At 45.1% G+C, this 21,173-nt stretch overlaps 1 protein-coding gene across 7 annotated transcripts; it reads left to right on the forward strand.

Annotated features, from left to right (window-relative positions):
* Positions 1 to 257: 257 nt before the first annotated feature.
* On the forward strand, positions 258 to 20,909 carry vegfaa (vascular endothelial growth factor Aa). Of its 7 annotated transcripts, XM_084702133.1 has the most exons (9): positions 258 to 961; positions 1,215 to 1,307; positions 1,902 to 1,944; positions 4,151 to 4,347; positions 5,481 to 5,557; positions 5,693 to 5,719; positions 5,831 to 6,118; positions 17,345 to 17,476; positions 18,709 to 20,909. In XM_084702133.1, exons 1-9 carry the CDS (start codon positions 896 to 898, stop codon positions 18,728 to 18,730), a joined length of 945 nt encoding a protein of 314 aa, XP_084558259.1. In that variant the 5' UTR covers positions 258 to 895; the 3' UTR covers positions 18,731 to 20,909. The 7 variants fall into 7 exon arrangements, with proteins under 7 accessions (XP_084558259.1, XP_084558264.1, XP_084558261.1 ...); XM_084702138.1 differs by lacking the exon at positions 5,831 to 6,118; XM_084702135.1 differs by lacking the exon at positions 1,215 to 1,307.
* Positions 20,910 to 21,173: the final 264 nt, after the last annotated feature.

A 21,173-nucleotide genomic window follows, 5' to 3' on the forward strand; every position in this document is an offset into this window, starting at 1 on the left:
CCTTTCTTCATGTAGCCTACTTCCAACGCAGACGTCTCTATTTGAAATGATATCTTAAACCTTACCGTGATTCACGTTTATCCAGATTACTCTGTACTAATTAAAGGACACTATCTTAGGCTACTAGCTCTTTAGTTTTACAATTACTGTGTATGATAACTTTGGAACTCTCTAGTAACACCCCCTGGCATTCGTCCAACCAATGAGGACAACGCTCGGTCTGTCCACCGATTCATTCCCAAACCCGATAGCTCGCGCTCCTGCAACAGTATACCCGTAACACCAGCGAGGAACGGAGGTAACGGAAACAGTCTCTGTATTCCTCAGCTGAATGTTAGAAACCTCGAAGAGTAACACACGGACGCTGTGGTGAAATACAAAACGAGGGTGCGCGAGATCAGTCTGAAATTATCTGTTGCGTTCAAATAAGGATTGATAACGAAACCCTTTGTACCGGGCAGACACGGTGCCGCTCTCACCCTGCTGCGATCTCCGAGTCTATCGTCGGTTCCGCACGGTGAACAGCATGCGCAAAGTTACATTGAGAAAGTTGTCAGCAGCGTAGTCTCTGTTTAACGCCGATTTTGAATTATTTACCCGTTTGGGAAGGATCTAGTGTAGCAAAATAACCCTGGAAACGAACTTTGGATAATCACAATTTGGATGTTACATTTCTTTGGGGTTTTCTGTGAGTCCTTGGATACAGTTAAAATAAAGTAATGTTAACGGGATCCTTCCAAGTGACACATCACTGTGTGTGGACGACATGGATTTGATTTAGCTACAAACGAGATTACAAACAAGATACTCGTTTTTGTGTGTGTAATCAGTCTACTGTGAATACCCAGAACTAAACGACAGCTGCGATTGTAAAACAACCTTTGGAATTACAACCATGAACTTTGTTGTCAGTTTGGTACACATACTTTTGGCAGCAGTTATCCACTTCTCCCCTGTAAAGGTGAGTTCTTGTTTCGAGCTTCAGTACATGTTTCATTATTGCGCTGGTTTTTCTTGACGCGCGCGCCGGTCGGGTCGCTTCTTGTGGAAACCTCAAAATTACGAGCATATTTATGTGGTTCTTACTGTGATGCGCAAAAATAAAACTTTTAATACAATTACATATGTGGTGCTTAATAATTGTGAGTAACCGTTATTATTATTATTATTGTTGTACTATATGTGGAGGTTATTTGCTTTCCGTTTAATGTTAGGGAAACCAAACAACTGGAGCTCCTCGACAGAGGCTAGCTTTCGCTGCGCTGCGATGGGAAACACGAGGGTTTAGCCTACAGCCAGGACACAAGGTCAAATTGCATCATTTATGTTCCTAGCACTAGGCTATAAAACCAACACACACTTAACATGTCTATTTCTACTTTCAACTTTTTTTCTTTTAAATGTTTTCAAAAAAATAATATTTGTAGCCTATGTTTAAACTATCCCAGTCACACTAATGTTCAGGACAATCCCGAAAATATGGAAAATCGAACAATGTCATAGGCAGCTGTCATTCCCAACGGCCCATACACTGTAGCTGTATTGCTAGTACTATTTGGGCTCCAACGCAATATTCCATAGCTATTGCACCAGTCCGGGCAGCAGAGAGGTAATGTGACCGTAGCACGCGACACCGAGGCATCTGCCGTGACTCCGCACTTGCCTGTTATAGGTGGAAAACCTTCAATGTGACATCTGTCATGAAATGCGTCAGATTCTCTGGAGAGTGCTGGCTTTTAACACGTCATCCTACGCTTTATTCAAAACATACGTAATTGTCATGTAGGCCTATTCATATCTAGACCCAGGAATATGCTAGTTTTAGCACAACATGTGCACTGGCAATTACATATGAAACGGTTAATTTATTGCTCTAACAGCTGTGTATGGTTATTTTACAGACTGCTCACATACCCAAGGAAGGGGAGAGGAGTAAAAATGACGGTGAGTTTACAACTTTATCTCTCGTTTGTGCATTACCGGTGTTGGCGGTTGATGCACAAGGTGTTTTTAGAGCCACCTAGCGGCCGTCAGAGGAAATGTTTCTGCAGCAGAGCCTCTCACTTTCTACAGTAAAAACGGATGTTTATATTAAGTTATATTATCGAAGTTGCCTATGTGATTCCATTACATAGGCCTATTATTATGGGGTGGGAGCTACTTTCCATAGAGAGGGAGTCAGAGTAAATGGGCAATGCTATCAGAACTGGGAGTTTGAAGTCACCAGTGATCTGTGCCAGACTCAAACGCTGTGTGTTGGTCGAAGGCAAAGCCACAACAGGAAACAGTTGTATCATGTTGTACTTTTCCTGTCAGTAAGTCAGTTTGAAGATAGATAGAAGACTGGATCAGTGTGTCCCACAGCCAGCCTTCACCCAAGGTCGTAGCAAGCTGATGTTTGTTGGTGGGCTGCGACTCAGTCCTGCCTAGCTCTGACCAAGGCTAGGAGGCTGGCAGACAGACTGGGAGGCAGGCAGACAGGCTGGGAGGCAGACAGATAGGCTGGGAGGCAGGCAGACAGGCTGGGAGGCAGACAAACAAGCTGGGAGGCAGGTAGACAGGCTGGGAGGCCAGCAGACAGGCTGGGAGGCAGACAGACAGGCTGGGAGGCAGGAAGACAGGCTGGGAGGCAGGCAGACAGGCTGGGAGGCAGGCAGACAGGCTGGGAGGCAGACAGACAAGCTGGGAGGCCGGCAGACAGGCTGGGAGGCTGGCAGACAAGCTGGGAGGCCGGCAGACAGGCTGGGAGGCCGGCAGACAGGCTGGGAGGCCGGCAGACAGGCTGGGAGGCGGGCAGACAGGCTGGGAGGCGGGCAGACAGGCTGGGAGGCGGGCAGACAGGCTGGGAGGCGGGCAGACAGGCTGGGAGGCAGGCAGACAGGCTGGGAGGCAGACAGGCAGGCCAGGTCACAGAGAAGCTAGTAGAGGCTGGATGTTGGAGGCCAACCCAAGAGGATAGTGGAGGCTGGTTGTTGGAGACCAACACTAGAGGTTAGTAGAGGCTGGAGGTTAGAGGCTGGATGTTGGAGGCCAATACTAGAGGATAATAGAGGCTGTTAGGCTTCAGCTCAGCCAGGATGTTGTTGTAGTGCTAGGCAAGCTCAGGGGTGGGCTTCAAGGGATCATAGGTCACAGGTCAACCATGGCACCGCCTGTCCTGAGGTCATGACCCCGGGTTCAGGAGACAGCTGGGGGTTACCTGGATACAGCAGGGTGGCGCTGGGATTATTCTGAGATGTATAGAAGTATTTTAGAATGTTTTACTGGGTTGACATGGACATAAACATGTTTATTGACATGATGATAGGGTTTACAATCACTATTACCTGTGTGGGACACCATGGGTGGTCTCTGGACTGGACAGACTTGATTTTGGAGGTTTAGAGGAAGGAGAGGAGGGATGGAGGACAGGTTTAGAGGAAGGAGAGGAGGGATGGTGGTTTAGAGGAAGGAGAGGAGGGATGGAGGACAGGTTTAGAGGAAGGAGAGGAGGGATGGAGGACAGGTTTAGAGGAAGGAGAGGAGGGATGGAGGACAGGTTTAGAGGAAGGAGAGGAGGGATGGTGGTTTAGAGGAAGGAGAGGAGGGATGGAGGACAGGTTTAGAGGAAGGAGAGGAGGGATGGAGGACAGGTTTAGAGAAAGGAGAGGAGCAATGGAGGACAGGTTTAGAAGAAGGAGAGGAGGGATGGAGGTTTCGAGGAAGGAGAGGACGAATGGAGGTTTAGAGGAAGGAGAGGAGGGATGGAGTAGAATAGACAGAGAAGACGGGTCAGAGCTGAATAGGGAATGAGTGAAGTGGTGATTTATACAGGACAGTTTCTCTTAGTTTACAAGAGTAGTATGCTAATCTGTATCTTCTTATTGTATTTTAATATAGCTAATGATACGCTAGGATATCTAACTGACTATGTTACTATGATGGTGATGAAGATGATGACACTGACATCAGCGGGAATGATGCTGATGATGGTGGTAATGATGATGATGAAGATGATGGTGGGGGTAATGATGATGAAGATGGTGATGATAGTGATGGTGGTGGTGATGATGGTGATCGTTGTGGTGATGATGATGATGATGGTTATGATAATGATGATGATGACTGTGATGAAACATGGCCAGGCTGACCCCATCCCTCTCCCCTGCAGTGGTGCAGTTCATAGAGGTGTACAACAAGAGTCTGTGTCGCACACGGGAGGTGCTGGTGGACATCTTCCAGGAGTACCCTGAGGAGATCGAGCACATCTTCATCCCGTCCTGCGTGGCGCTGCAGCGATGTGCCGGCTGCTGCACGGACGAGGCGCTCGAGTGTGTCGCTACGGAAACACGCAACGTCACCTTGGAGGTAAGCTGCTGACCGAGGAACCAAACTCCTTCTTCTCCTTCTCTCTCTGTCTCTCTCCCCCTGTCTCTCTTTTCCTTTTACCATCATTTTCTCTTTGGACTCCTTTTCTCTTTGGAGGTCCATGTGTCTGAATTCAGCTCTGCCACACTGCACCCCATGCTTCTCTCTGTATGGCTTCCTCTCTTTCTCTGTATTTCTCTCTGTCTCTCTCCCCTTTGTCTTTCTCCCCCTCTCTCTCTCCCTCTTTCTCTCTCTTTATTTTTCTGTAATGTTCTTCCTGTCTCTCTCCCCCTGTCTCTCTCCCCTGTCTCTCTCCCCCTGTCTCTCTCCACTCCCCCCCACTTCCTGCAATTTCGTCCCTGAAGAAAGTTAATCCGCAGGCTCTGGCATGCTGGCTATGTTGTTTACTCAGCGTGTTGTTTACTCCTGTGTTGGTGTGGTCAGAGCCTAATCCTGGACGGGCCTGGACCAGGGCTGGGAAACACACAGGAATGTAGGGCAACATCTGGCTGTGCGGTCACCGATCGGTCAACCTGTGGTTAAACACTGGTCCTCAGGACATCAGGGCCCTTAGAGGAAGTCATGTTGAAGAGAAGGAATCAGAGTTTCATGAATGTGTTTCATGGTGTCAGCAGTGACCCTTCAACATAATCTAAATTACATGAATTAGCTCCCTTTTAGAAACAAACTATCATGAAACCAAATGATCAGACAATTTGTTTTGAAAATGTCTTTAATTCAGCCAGATATGTAGACATCAGTCCCAAATGTAGCATCTTGCCATCCGTTGTAACACAGACACTCACCCACAGCTGGGCCATGTTGGTGTCCATGAGCGATGTACTTACACACACAGGGTCATGGGTAATCAACAGACATGTCTCATCCTTCATATTTGCAACCTAAATTGGGGTAGGAAGAGGGAGATGAGTTGAAGAGAAAGAAAGGGAAGGTAGAGTGGAGGGAGACAGGTGGAAGATAGGAGAGAAAGAGGAGCGGGAGAGGAGGGAGAGATGAGAGAATAGGGGAAGAGGAGGGAGGAGGAAGAGAGAAAGGTAGAGGAGGGAGAGAGGAAGGAGATTCAGAAGTCCAAACTAGTCTTCAATCTGAAGGTCTCTTGTGTTCCTCCACAGGTTATCCGTGTCAGGCAGAGAGTTTCTCAGCACCAGTTCCAGATGAGTTTCACGGAACACAGAAAGTGTGAGTGCAGGTAAGACGTTCCTCCATCAATCAACCATGTTAGTTTCTGTGTTTCAGAGACATCATAGTCCATCACACTCCTGCTTCACATACAAACACAACAAAAAGATGTATTCTCACTAGGTTTGTCTCTTTCTCATTTTAGACCAAAGCCAGAAGTTAAAACAAAAAAGTAAGTCTCTTCGCTTGTTTGTCTTCTGGGATGAGGGGGGGACTTTTCGCCTCAGTCAAATGCTGCAAAAGCAAATCATTCTGCCCCTGAACCTCCCCATCTCCAACATAGAGCTAGACCTCCAGTGTTGCCGTTTCCCCAGTGCTGGATGAGAAACCCTAACCCAAGAAGCTGCAGCCTGATGAGCTCTTTGTGGACGGTTTTAGACAGACAAACTTCTGTGGTCCTAATGCTAAGAAGAGCTTTAAAGTTGCTGTTATGTGTTTTCTCTATCTCTATCTTTCTGTCTCTCTCACTGTTTACACTGTACCTGTCTGTCTCTCTGCCTAGGAGAGCATGTTGTTCTGGGAGGCTAAGAGGAGGGCACAGGGAGCCTCCTTCTACTTTTAGAGATGTTCAGTATGTCTATATATATATGCTGAATAATATTATATTAAATATATACTGAATCTATAATATATATATATATATATATATATATATATATACCTGCAGCTCATCTCTCAGCCGTGAGGGAGGGAGATGGGTAGGCATGGAGGGAGGAATGGATGGGAGGGAGGGAGGGAGGGAGAGGCTTAACGGTGCATGTCCAATACAGCGACGCAAATCGCTTCGTGTCGCTTGCCTTTCCACAGTGCACCACGCTCGGGTGTGTCAGGCCGGTGAATGCAGAGTTGTAGTTCTGTAAGGTCCCTGTTGTAGTTTGTATAATGTCATGGTCGATTGTGTAGACAACTAACCCTTAACCCTTTGCTGTATTTTATTCAGAGTAAAAGATTAAATGTTACAGTATGCAACCGGACGCCACTAACGTCACTAATGATGTACAACACAGTCTCACAATATCGATCTAAATACAACTTGTATACACATGATGCAAGAAATCCAATATGCTGGCTAAATGTAGCACAAACTTCTCTACTAGGCTACTCACAATACCTTTTTTGGAGTATTTTATTCAGAGTTAAAGATTAAATGTCGTGTACCGCGGGCGGGGCTAGCTAGCTAGCACAGTTAGGCTAGCTAGCTAGCAGTGCAAAGTTAATTTTTTTGATTGAATCTTAAAGTGGAACTGAACCGATTTATGAAGTACGGCTCATATATTATTATTAAAATAAGATCACAAAACTTTATTTGACAACTAAAAGAGCAAAATGTTCCATTTGTAAATAAAAACGTTTTAAACTTTACTACTTAACGACAGGGCGCGGCCATCTTTGAATTGTCATGTCTGTGACATCAAAAGAATGGTTAGGTACAGTGACTGACAGCTAGCAGTCATCAAGATTTATATTTATATTTATTTAGTTTATTTTTACAGGAACAGTGCACATTAATCAACGTTTTAAGTAAAAGTGCCGGTTTTAGCCAGCCGGCTAATTTTCAACCGCAGTCCCTGGGCAAATTATTAAAAACAGTTACAATACAGACAATCATTGAACAATGACCACACGCAGGGCAACATAGGACAAGCAAGACGTAGCATACAGAGAGCAACATAGAACAATTAGCAACAAGACGTAGCATACAGATAGAACAATAGGCAACAAGACAAAATCCATAAAAGCAACAAAGCCTTTCCACACCTTACAAGCCACAAACAACATGGAAAGCGACAATACACAGCTAGGGATTATGTTTACAAATCTGGTTGACCTTTAGCCATGTCTTCCTGCTTTTGGTAAAAGTGTGATAGGTGGTGCAGTTGTGTGTCTGATGGCCGGGTATTCCAGACATTTGAAGCTCTCACAGAGAAAGCGGATTTACCAAAAGTGCTTTTCCTTAAGGGAACTATACAATCGTCTCTCATGGCAGACCTTGTGGTTCGGCTGCCATATGTTTGGTTTTTTTGTTTAACAAAAGGACTGAGTGGAGGGGGAGCCAGGCCATGGAAGATTGACACTGACAGATGACAACACAGAGGTAGAAGTGGCTTCAAACAAACCAGCAAAAAAAATATGCAAAGGGGGATGTTATTGTATAGCCCCAGGTTGTACAAACACATTTTACAGGATAGAAGGCATTCACTATCATGTCCTACCCCTCAAGTGGCAACCGGTTGTACAAAAAAGGCTTGTAGCTATGAAGCGCCAAAGCCAGTTGCCCCTGGATTCAGAGTTTGCAGTGATCACTTTAAAGAAACAGATTTTATTTATAAACTTGTTAAATACGCTAACATTACATAGGCTACACACACTGGCGTTTTTGACATAGCTTGCTCTAGCTCCTAAATTTACAGATATGATAGTAGCCTAATATTTAACCCACTAAGCTAGCTCAGTAACATTAGTTACCTACACTGTAGTTTGTTATCTTTAACCTAGCGAACAAGTTATCAACTCGACCAGTGAGCATGTTTCACACAACTTGAAGTTAACAGTACTAGAAGCTGAAACTTACCAGCTATTTATAGGGCTCCAAACTTTCAAGTTCAAGTATTTTATTGTCAGATGCACAGAACAACACAGGGTCCGACCAACCACTGAAATTCTTAGGACAAGACAACGCAAGCTACCTGGCATAACATGACATATAAATACTCACATCATAAGTTACACCTATGATAAGCTAACATATAATATGCTAAACCTCTTAAATATACAAAATAATAAACAAAACAGTATACTAAACCTATAATATACATATTATCCTATGCTAACCGTATAACCTATACTGACCTAACCGAACATCTTTCAGGGAAAGCATGGCCACCTCTAAGGTCTTTCTCTTCACACAGCATGATGAAGAGCCTGTGCTCAATGATGCACGATAATTTTGGTGGACCACCAACACCCAGGTCATGCAGGTCTGCCTCTTTGATCAGGTCGATTTTGTCTCTGTTGGCGTTGTCATGCAGTTACGACAAGTATGTCAAGTAGCCTACACCACTCGGTGTTGTTCAACCTGTCAGTGTCAACTATATTTACATCTTCCGACAAAATCACATCTTCTGCATCATATGGAACAACTGTGAGAACATAATTACGTATTGATTCTAAAGCATACGCCATGGAATGATCAGGGATAGGTATGATGGGTTGATCTTCAATTTGTAATGCAGTTTGGTGGGTTGAAATTGAGCATAAGCATTCTCGTGATGTATGTCAGCTGTATACGTCATTTAAACATGGCGGTGCCCGGTTCTTTTTAAGTACATAATTTACACACTAGAGAAATCGATTATTTAAATAATAAGGCATACAGTTGTCGTTGTCGTCGTCGTCATCTACCTAATTTCGGCTGCTTGTATTTGCGATCTTGTTCTTTCGGTCACTACCCATAGTTTGTGACCATAGGTGAGGGTAGGAACGTAGATCGACTGGTAAATAGAGAGCTTTGCCTTTCGACTCAGCTCCTTCTTCACCACAACGGACCGATGCAGAGCCCGCATCACTGTGGACACCGCACCGATCCGCCTGTCGGTCTCGCGCTCCATTCTTCCCTCACTGGTGAACAAGACCCCGAGATACTTGAACTCCTCCGCTTGGGTCAAGATCTCCTCCCCCGGAGATTCCACTCCACCCTGTTCCGGTCGATAACCATGGCCTCAGATTTGGAGGTGCTGATTCGCATCCCAGCCACTTCACATTCGGTTGTGAACCACTCCAGTGAGAGCTGAAGGTCGCGGCCCGATAAAGCCAACAGGACCGCATCATACAGTTGTATGTTATATCTTTTTTTTATGTCACTAAATGTATATACTATTATAATATCACTGTCTAATCGCGATTCAGTTCCACTTTAAAGTACAAAAACCCCACCAGGAGCACCAACAACATTGGCGAACCTGCGCCATGCCTCTTTCTTTTTTCTTTTTACAAATACAGAGACGTATCGAACATGGCTGGGTGTGCAGCCACACAGACGTATCGAACATGGCTGGGTGTGCAGCCACACAGATGATCACTTTGTCCTCCACCTTGAAACTGTCAAAGCAAGACATTTTTACAATGACCAACTCTTGCTACGTTACAAGAAACACAAAAACAATCCGATTGGGCATCGCTTGTGAAAATTGCTCCTCATTAACATAAAGTTAAGAATATCTCAACTCGAATTGCTTGTATCATGTTGCGTTGCTACCCACAATGCACCACGCAAGTGATTGATTCGTTTGGCTCCATTGAAAATGAATGGAAAGCATTGCATTGCTCGCATTACGTTTCTGTAGTGGACACGCACTGTAACGCTGCAGATTCTTTGCCTGGTTGAAGACACATGGTACGCATGTTAGGGAGGCCAAAAGAGAGCTTTACAAAAGAGCATAAATCACTGATCATAACAACGAGGTAGCCCCAAAACACAGCCAAAACATGAAGCATACATTGTGAAAAACCAAATAAGTGCCAAAGGGAAGAACCATAAGAGCATGCAGTTAAACCAGTTACAATTAAACATGAAACTCAAAAGTGCAAGTACAATTAAACAACATGAAACCCAAAAAGGGCATGAGTGTACCTGTAGAAGAACAATTAACAGTTAAATATTTCACAGCGAGTACACACAGTTTAAATCCATTATAACTAGGCAACAAGAGCAACAAGTCTCTCAATAAGAGTCATTGTGAACCTGGAGGAAACTAACATCAGGTCCAACCAAGCATTCGTAAGTGCTGTTGTACTCCTGGGACAAGTGTGTCTTGAGCCTGTTCTTGAAGGTGGGGAGACAGTCAGTGACCCTGATGGAGGTGGGGAGCTGATTCCACCATTGGGGGGCCAGACAGGAGAAGAGCTTGTGTTGGGACCAGGCACTCTTGAGCGGTGGGACCACCAGACGGTTGTCAGAAGAAGACTGTAGGTGGCGGGTGGGGGTGTAAGGCTGGAGGAGAGACTTGATGTAGTTGGGTACAGTCCAGGGCCAGATGCAGCCTGCTTTGACTGGTGGGGCAGTGAAAATTTCTGGGGGGCATCATGATTACGGAAGGGGGTCGTATAATTTTTTATATAACCATTATTTTATTATTTTTGAGTCTGCTTAACGATCCTGATAATCCTGATTAACGAGTGTTAATCAGGCACAGAGCCAGACGTTAAACACATTCGGGGCTTAACCCAAACCCATGACATATCCTGGGTTTGATCTGATGCTGGATAGGATCCTTCACAGTGGGAGCGCACGCAGCACTAGAGCAATGCCCTGGACCTTGGCTGAAAATGCGCATGGGGTACGTTTGCAGAACAGGCTGCATTGGATTCAAACCATGCTCGCCTTCACCCACAGCAGCAGTAACGTTGGTACCGAGAGATAAAGAACTGCTTCCACTAGGACCAGCAAGCTCTGCCTGCTCTGGAGTATGAGTTTAATATCCCTTGTCGCAGGGGCAGTAGTAGATGGTTTGGGGATCAGAAATTGATGCACGATAAAAGGTTTTTCTTTGTAGGTACAAACACGCACGCAAAGAACAATCAATGGCTAAAAAAGCTAAAAGACTACTGTTAACGTCTTTAACCTGTGTATCTTCTATGAAAACAAATAAAGATTACAACTGAAACAGAAGTATGACATTCCAGGGTCTAACCCTAACAGCAATGCTACACTTTACTATTCGTCAAAAGCCCTCCACAAAAGACCGATATACAATAACATTTGAAGAACATATGAGTGGCAAGAGATTCAAGCTTGATTTCACTTTTATCGGTAAACGTGGATGCGGAGCTCTAACCTACGTTGCCCATTATCAACCAGACAATCACTGGGGAATCTTTAAAAAAAATATATTTTTTAAAAGCATATTACTGAAAGCACTAAGAGTTTTTCATAGCTTCAACATGTAACCATTTTGGCTGAAGTCAGAAGGAGCTTGGGGGGGGGCGCGGCATAAATCTGGTGGGGCGAAGCAGAAATCTGGGGGGGCACTGCCCACCCCAGCCCCCCCCTGGATCCGGCCCTGGTACAGTCCCGTTCATCGCTCAGTACCAGAGTCTTGAATCTGATACGGGCCGTGATGGGAAGCCAGTGGAGGGAGATGAGGAGCTGGGTAACATGGGTGCGTCTGGGTAGATTGAAGACCAGACAGGCCACCGCATTCTGAATCCTCTGAAGAGGGCGGGTTGCGCTTGCTGGGAGACCGGTGAGCAGCGAGTTGCAGTAGTCCAACTTTGAGAGGACAAGTGCTAGGACTAGCAGCTGGGTGGAATGCTCAGACAGGTATCTCCTGATCTTCCGGATGTTGTAGAGCAGGGGTCTTCAACGTTTTTCAGGCCAAGGTCCCCCAAACTGATGGCGAGATGGAGTAGGGACCCCCTACTATATAAATTACAAAAAATTATGTTTATTATACTGGGCCTATTGCCATGTATAAACATAGCTACCCTGTTATTGTGCATTCAATAAGCTATTCAAATAAGACACAGGTAGGCCTATTTGTTTATTTTTGAGCTTCGTGCTTTTAGACGTGTGCATAAACGCGATCTGATTGGCTAGCAGTGCATAAACATTTTTGCTCACCAGCCACTGTGGCTAGTGGTTTTCCAAAGTTACTAACCACTGAGCAATTTCATTAGCTTTTGTTAGGAAATTAAGTTTGATTTGATAAAGATGACTAGGGTTTGCTACAATTGACTTGAAGAACTAGTTTTACAATCCTTTCAAATGTAAATGACCATTGTAAACACCTAAATCAAGACTACATAAAATGTAGGCTATAGCTAGCTATGTAGGCTACAGTCACCAAATCTTCAGCTTTTAATTCTATTCCACTTAGTATTGCTAGTTTATGTACCCTTAGTATAGTTGGACCACATTTAAATTTAAGATTCCTATATGTTTATTGTATGCACCGAATACATATCTTTCTGATTCTTTCTGAGCTCTTATAAGTGACAAAGACGTAAAGAGTAGCTCATTGCATATAATTGTAGCGAACCAGCCGTTTTCGTCCGTTTCTTCGCAGTGCTTTTGACATGGGTTAGGGCTAACCCTAACCCTAACCCTATCCCTGCCTTGCACTGAGCAGGGTCCTCAGGTTTTAAAGCGTGTTCGCGCGTCTGTTGCTTAGTAATGAACCTACGGAGGCCGAGACTGTTTAACACAGGGGGAAACGATACGTGTTGGTTGAAATGCGTGTCTGTCTCACGGTCAATGCGTGAGGCTTGAGAACCCTGTTCAATAAGTTTATTATTTTAGATGTGTTTTGAGAAGACTACAATACAAAATACAAATAAAACAATTTTAAAAAAAATATATAAAAATTGTCTCATCAACCAAACATTTCGCGACCCCCCCCATGCAGTACCTCTGCGGACCACCTGGGGGTCGCGGACCCTCTGTTGTAGAGGGTGAATCTACACGTCCGGGAGACCGCAGCAATGTGGGCAGTGAGGGAAAGCTCGTCATCTATGGTCACCCCGAGGTTCCTGACCGAGGATGAAGGGGTCACCGTAGCCGATCCCAGGGTGATTGAGAGATCGTGGGAGATGGAGGGTTTGGCTGGGATGATGAGAAATTCTGTTTTGGAGAGTTTCAGCCGGAGGTGGTGCTAGGTCATCCAGGCGGAGATCCCTGTGTTTAGAGGCTGGCCTCCAGGTCCCTGTGTTTAGAGGCTGGCCTCCAGGTCCCTGTATTTAGAGGCTGGCCTCCAGGTCCTTGGGTTTAGAGGCTGGCTTAGTGCTACACCAGGTGGGGGCTGTAGGAGTGAGGCTGGAGGCCGGTGACACCTCCAGACCTGCTGCCTGCGCTCCCAGCTGCTCCAGCCTGACCCCCCACCACACTTCCATCTAATCATAGTAACAGGTGTCATTACGGTAACCAGCAGTTTAAATCGTGGATGAGCCCGGAGGCGAATAGGCTGGGGGGATAGGTACTGGGAGAGGCAGGGGAGACTGTATAAGTGTGTTTGTGTGTGTACATGAACATGTAAATTTTTGTTGGTGTGTATGTTTGTGTCATTACTGTGTTTCCCACAGAATTGGATACTATTTGTGGTGGTAGGCAGTGCCGGAGCCAGAAATTGTACACAGAGTGCACTCGCAAATTTCTTACTTGACGTCACCTAATAAGTGATACAAGACAATCCCGGGAAAACCGGGAAGGGTGGCAATCCTAGCCCCCCCCATCCATCCTGGAGCACAGTTGTCCCTCCCTCTCTCCGACCCCCCCTAACCCTAAGCCCTCACAGAACACGCCTCAAAGTCTGTGAGGGTGGACATTGGGATTGGGCCTAACCATTTGTAAACTCCGGATTGATTGTCCGGCTGTCTTTTCTGAGGGAAAAAGACGTTCGTCCTACTCATTGATTCAGAGCATGCACAGAGAGAGCAGGCTACTTACAGACAGGTCCGTTGTAGTGAGAGTGAGAGAACACGTGACCGGGGCAAGACGTAGTTGAGAATCAGTGCGGTGTGCGCAAATCCACAATGATATTTGATAATTATATAAATTTGTGGCAGTCAATTTTTTATTGTGGCGGCCCACCACAATTAAAACGCATATGTGTCTTTGAGACACTACATATTGACCCAGTTGACAAATTTGGAAGAGTAAAATCAGGGACAGACAGGTACATGCATGTTCTCGATGACCCCCACACACACATGCACACACCCACACATAGAAACACACAGCTGCTAGAGTTCGATGCCCCCTCTAGTGAAGAGCCCAGATTAGAAACAGGATGTCCCCTTCAGAAGGTCTAACTGCTATTGACCGGCTCTGCTGGAAAGTCTGGGCATCCTCTCCTTTCCTGTACTCTTCTCCTCTCTCCTCTCCTCTCTTCATTCTCTCTCCTCTCCCTCTCTCCTATTTTCCTCTCCTGAAGGGCTATTATTCCATGTTGTGTTTCGGCTCCAGACTCAGTTTGAAAATAGCAGCTATCAGTGGCACTGGGCCGTGAGCTCAGCGTAGATAAGGATGTTTTCATACTGGTGAAGTCTCTCTCAGGGAGACACACTGGGCTCGTAGGAAAGAAAACAGTCTTCCTTCGGAGACGAACAGCAGCGTATCTGGTGCTTTGGTCCTGCATCTCGTTCTTGTCCTTGTCTCATACTCTGCTGTCCTTGTCCTGACTCACATACTCAGCCTCGATAGACACCATATCTCCAAGCACCAGCATCAATCTTGACTGTAAATAACGCTGGAACAATGAATGACATTCCGTTCCTCTGAGACATGTCCACGCTGCATAAAGTCCCTGTCAAAGGTGTGGTCGTCACAACATCCCACCCCTGGCACTCAACATGGGGGCAAGTGGGCATGGCAACAGGGCGAGTGAATGTATGGGCAGGATTGGAAAGAGAACTGACGTAGGATTGATGCTGTTTATATTTAATCTGGGATCTGTAGTTGACAGCACTTTCAACAGCTCTGTTGAAAGTGCTCCTGCTAGCTTGGCTATACCTGCGTGTGTTTGGGTGTCTCTCTGCGTGTGTGTGTCTCAGTCTGTGCGATATGCTAACCAAGGATCAGTTGGTCCAGTAATGGCAGATGTTCATTTGTGTTCTCTCCTCCTTCACCACACGTCACATGCTTGGCTTGTCATCTGACAGGGAGGGGATGTACAGTCCTGCTCACCATTATTGGCACCTATGAAGTTTATGTACATATTGTGGAATGTCTACTGAAGAAAATACATAAAAAGGAACGATTGATCTTCGTGAAAGAGAACCTGGACAAACCTCAAGTCTTCTTGGACAATGTTTTATGGACAGATGAAAGAAAAGTGGAGCTTTTTGGTAATGCACACAAACAGTATGTTTACAGACGGCACAATGAAGCCTTTAAGGAAAAGAACACCATACCAACTGTCAAGCATGGTGGAGGATCCATGATGCTGTGGGGCTGCTTTGCTGCATCTGGTACTGGAGGCCTTGACCGTATCACAGGCAACATGAAAGCAGAAAATTATCAAGCAATTCTAGAGGGAAATGTGTTGCCCAGTGTAAGGAATCTTGGTTTGAGGTGAAGATCATGGGTCCTCCAGCAAGATAAAGACCCAAAGCACACCTCCAAAAGCACGCAGGAATGTTTGAAAGGGAAAAAAATTACTGTTTTAAAATGGTCAGCAATGAGTCCTGATCTCAATCCAGTTGAAAATCTTTGGGGGGAGCTGAAATCTGCCATTGGAGAAAGGAACCCTGCAAATGTTCAAGAGCTTGAGCATATTGCAAAGGAAGTGTGGGAGAAAATACCACCCGAGAAGTGCAAGAAGCTTATAGATGGATATAAGAAACGTTTGGAGGCTGTCATCGCTGCCAAAGGGTGTACAACCATATATTAAGGTGGGGTGCCAATATTAGTGCACATACTGGTTTTCTGTTTTTTCCTTTGGAATTACAATATCTATGTTGAAATAACAATTGTCTTTGTTAAATTACTGTGGACCTCCAATTAAAAGATACTGCTGATATAAATTTGGTTCATTTCCATTTATTTCTGAAGACATTCACTCAGTTATGCAAAACATGAAGGGGTGCCAATAATGGTGAGCAGGACTGTATGTCTCCTTGCTATGTGGTTCCATCCACTTAACAAAGACACATCCAGCTCCCCCTTTAAAACCTGCCTCTAAACATACCTCCCCTTAAATACTAAATTGACTGCATTTATATAGCGCTTTTCTACTGTAGCGGCACTCAAAGCGCTTTACAATGTTTGCCTCTCATTCACCCATTCATACTCACACTCACACATACCAACGGCAGCGAGCTACCATGGAAAGCGCTGGCCTGCCCATTGGGAGCAACTTGGGGTTCAGAATCTTGCTCAAGGATACTTCGGCACATAACCTAGGAGGAGTCAGGGATCGAACCGCCAACCTTGCGATTAACAGACAACCTTCTCTTACCCCCTTAGCCACAGCCGCCACAAAACATACTAAACATACCTCCCTCTTTAAAACCTGCCCCTAATCATACATCACCTTTAAAACCTGCCCCTAAACATACATCACCTTTAAAACCTGCCCCTAAACATACCTCCCTCTTTAAAACCTGCCCCTAAACATACCTCCCTCTTTAAAACCTGCCCCTAAACATACATCACCTTTAAAACCTGCCCCTAAACATACCTCCCTCTTTAAAACCTGCCCCTAAACATACATCACCTTTAAAACCTGCCCCTAAACATACCTCCCTCTTTAAAACCTGCCCCTAAACATACATCACCTTTAAAACCTGCCCCTAAACATACATCACCTTTAAAACCTGCCCCTAAACATACATCACCTTTAAAACCTGCCCCTAAACATACATCACCTTTAAAACCTGCCCCTAAACATACATCACCTTTAAAACCTGCCCCTAAACATACATCACCTTTAAAACCTGCCCCTAAACATACATCACCTTTAAAACCTGCCTCTAAACATACCTCCCCCTATAAACAAACATATGCAACCATAAACAAATATTTCTCCAGTTTGTCTTAGTGTTGTTCTGAACCAGTCTTTGCTAACATTGTGAGGGAGGGGAAGATTGGTATGACTTTGTTAGGGAGGCACTTCTGTCCCAACTGTCGGGGAGGCGGTAGGGAGGAGGGGGTGGGTGGGAGGAAGGGGAGGGAGGAGGGGTGGGAGGAGGGCGGGAAGATGATTTACAGGTGATGGTGCATGAGTGTCTGTGTCAAGCCCTTTCAGCAGTAAACGCTCTATGGCTTAGATCTCTTTCTCTCCTCTTTTTGCTTCCCTTGCAGCCACTGTGAGCCTTGCTCAGAGAGAAGAAAACGCTTGTTTGCACAGGACCCTCTCACCTGTAAATGTTCCTGCAAATTCACACAGTTAGACTGCAAGTCCAGACAACTTGAATTAAACCAAAGAACTTGCAGGTTTGTTTACAATGTTTACGAAGATAAACATGGTGCCTCTCCTCTCATCCCTTCATTCATCTACCGTCTCTCTATGTTGCTTGAGTGTTGTTTCCTGCAGAGAAATGTATGCTTCTCCCTTGCTTATAGCGGTGCTGTGACGTGTGCATGGTGTGCTGAGGAACCGTCTATCTACTGTATGGAACATCATGTGGCGGGCTGTGAGGGTGCGGGAGGCCTGTGGAGGATGGAAGAGGGCTGGGGAAGGGATGGATGGGGGAGGGTTGGAAAAACTGAGGGATGGATAGGGGAGAGTGGGGGGAGGGCTGGGGACAGCGGGGGGAGGGCTGGGGATAGTTATGGATGGATGGGGGAGGGCTGGGGATGGATTGGGGAGGACTGGGGAGAGTGGGGGATGGATGGGGGGCGGGTGAGGGATGGATGGATGGTGGAGGGTGAGGGATGGATAGATGGGGGAGGGCTGGGGAGAGTGATGGATGGTTGGGGGAGGGTGAGGGATGGAGGGGGAGGGCTGGGGAGAGTGATGGATGGTTGGGGGAGGGTGAGGGATGGAGGGGGAGGGCTGGGGAGAGTGGGGGGAGGGCTGGGGAGAGTGAGGGATGGATGGGGGCGGGTGAGGGATGGATGGATGGTGGAGGGTGAGGGATGGATAGATGGGGGAGGGCTGGGGAGAGTGATGGATGGTTGGGGGAGGGTGAGGGATGGAGGGGGAGGGCTGGGGAGAGTGGGTGGAGGGCTGGGGAGAGTGGGGGGAGGGCTGGGGAGAGTGGGGGGAGGGCTGGGGAGAGTGGGGGATGGTTGGGGGAGGGTGAGGGATGGAGGGGGAGGGCTGGGGAGAGTGGGGGGAGGGCTGGGGAGAGTGGGGGATGGATGAGGCGCCTGCACTGACTGCCTCTCATCGTCTGACTACTCAGATGTCCTCGGAAGAATGATCCCCATTACTAATATGGAAATAAAACCTATTACCATTAGTGCAAACAATGACTGTACTCCCAATGAGGATCCTGAATGTGCCTCGCGTGAAACTCTAACCAGGTTTTCTGTCCATGACCTCCCCTGAACCCACCCAGGTGACCTTTGAACTCTGGGGCCCCCCACTCACTCAGTGCTGGATTTAGAGAGCCACACACAGGGGGGTAGGATGTCACATGTTTCCAGTTGGTCACAGGAGGGGAGTTGCTGCCTGATTGCTGGCTGGTGTTCTAACCTGCCATCCCTCATGTCCTCCTCAGATGTGACAAACCCAGGAGATGAGAGGAGCAGACACAGATGAGGAGGAGATGGAGAGGGACACTCACGTGAAGGAATCATTTCTTGGCACAGCACTTTGTAACCTGAGGACGTATTCCCTTCAAGGACATTGGCAGGAGGAGAGAAGTGAGACACAATCATGAGCAGGAGAGACTTCACCACCTTGTACAATTCTAAGATGATTAATATATATATATGTATACTTATTCTAAAAAGGATGATGACAATGTGTATTTGCTGCTATGAAATGGAGGTTAAATGGTGAACGAATGCGCCAGAGGCGTGTGAAGGGCTGTGTTTCTGTGCCAGTTGGTTTGGGCCCATGGTTAGGGTTAGGAACCAAGAGATTCTGTCAATTATTAATATTTTATGTAACACTTCACTGGATGTTGGTCTGCTATGGATGTAAATACCTAAAATGTTTTTTGTAGAAAAAAGTGAACTTGTGACCACACCTTCACTTAGGGGTGCAATTGAACATTACTCACATGAGCCCTCCAAGAAGAAGACAAGCAGGCATGGGCCGGTATTAGATTTTGATGGTATGATATCCTTGAGAAAAAATACCACGGTTTCACGGTATTAAGATTACAGCTATAAAATATTTTTGATGAACACTATTTTATTTTTAAGCAACATATAAAGTTGTTTGAACAGCAGTAAACATATCAAGTTGAATAGTTCAATTCTTAGTTGTTTCATTTTTTACTAAAAAGAACAATACATAATATTGTTTTAATTGAACTTATACACAGACGGTGGAAGACTTAAACAAAAGTATATACATGAAACCAGCTAAATGCAGGCCCAAATGTTTGTACCAAATCACAGAAATTTAGTAGCAGGGCTCTCAGGTTTTATCAAAAGTTTGGCGTGAGATTACCAAACCATGTTTCTTATTGTCGAGTTTTTAACTCTATAATTTGAGACAACTATCAACTCTGCGTAACTCTGTGCTTCTCAGCATGAGAAATGGTTGAAATGTGTGAGTCTAACAGCAAATTCATGAGATTGTAGAGACATGTAGTAGGCCAATCAGCTCTTCAGCAGAAATATATTTTTCTATGGCTCTGGTGTAAGGTAGGCTAATGTGAAACTAGCTGATGCTAGCTAGTTAATTAGCCGTGTTATGTGCCTCAGTCGGTAGCATGCCAATAGTACTGTTCAAAGTTTATTTCACCAGTGTTAAACACGCTAACTCTCGACTTGTTGCAACCAGAGGGTTACTTTATCTGCTGCGTAAAACCTGAGGGATTCTTGCACTTTCTGTCTTTGACGTGCAAATAAAAAACGCAGCAATGGTATAACGTAAAATTAGAGAGGTATTGAAACTGTTACTTTTTCAAACCGCGGTATACCTTGAAACCGGTAACCGGCCCATGCTTAAAGAGGAGTAGAGGAGGAGGAAGTGGACAAAAAGACTAACATCTAGTAGGATTTGGTATGAGAATTCTTTTGAATGGATATTTAAAGTGGGTATACATGGAATATATATTATAACATGACAGCAGTGTTTAACTAAACGCTGTTGAAAAATCAAGATCGTTTAATGTGTTTGTGTGTTGCACATCTGTGACAGGTCATCAAGAAGACGATCTGTAAATAATCACTTAATATCCTATTGAGTAGAATACTTCCTCTTGTGTAGAATGTTTGAATGTGTTTTGTGTATTTAATTTATATTTATATGCAGTGTTATGGTGGATGTTAAAACTATCTGCATTTTCACTGCTGTGTCTGGACATGGAGACAAAGAAGACGACTTTTTTGTACAAAAAAAGAAAAGAAGTGAGCAATACTTTGACATTCCTGAATAATACATCTGGGGGAGGGTCCTCCCAGCGTCGACACATGAAATGAGTCAAGTCAGGATGTTGTTGATGCACAGAGACATGGCAGAGGCTGAGACTGTGGATCTCGACTGAGCTACGGGAACCTACAGAACTGCAACACTACCCATGAGAACGATGCCATCTGGTGAAGATAAACATTCTATTTGTATTTAATTGTCAAACTGTTTTTTATCTATCCTGTAAAGCCACATTTTAGTGTTTGTTCACATTAATATATTTATTGGTACTGTAAATGAGACATTTGACTATATTAATAACATTTCTTTAATGTAACTACTAAAACGTATTTATTTTGAAAATATATTGTTTTTTATTAAACCAAAAAAGAATTTTGGTTTGGAGGACTATCATTTTAGCACTATGATGTAATTTACATCATCAGCTACATTCACCCCAACATTCCCCACAACATGATATATCTCCTTCGGATGATTAAAACAGGACAAAGTGAAGCTGTTACACAGGATATCTATAGGATACAGTACATGTGTAGGATACAGGATATAAGTATGATACAGGATATCTATAGGATACAGTACATGTGTAGGATACAGGATATAAGTATGATACAGGATATCTATAGGATACAGTAC

This window comes from Hypomesus nipponensis, chromosome 2 (assembly GCF_054491055.1).
Source record: "Hypomesus nipponensis isolate SF chromosome 2, ASM5449105v1, whole genome shotgun sequence".
Taxonomy (NCBI): Eukaryota; Metazoa; Chordata; class Actinopteri; order Osmeriformes; family Osmeridae; genus Hypomesus; species Hypomesus nipponensis.

Coding starts and splice junctions, on each gene's coding strand:
- vegfaa (XM_084702133.1), top strand. CDS start 896: ATGAACTTTGTTGTCAGTTTGGTACACATACTTTTGGCAGCAGTTATC. Junction 1,945..4,150: donor GGAGAGGAGTAAAAATGACG/GTGAGTTTACAA, acceptor TCTCCCCTGCAG/TGGTGCAGTTCATAGAGGTG. Junction 4,348..5,480: donor CACGCAACGTCACCTTGGAG/GTAAGCTGCTGA, acceptor GTTCCTCCACAG/GTTATCCGTGTCAGGCAGAG.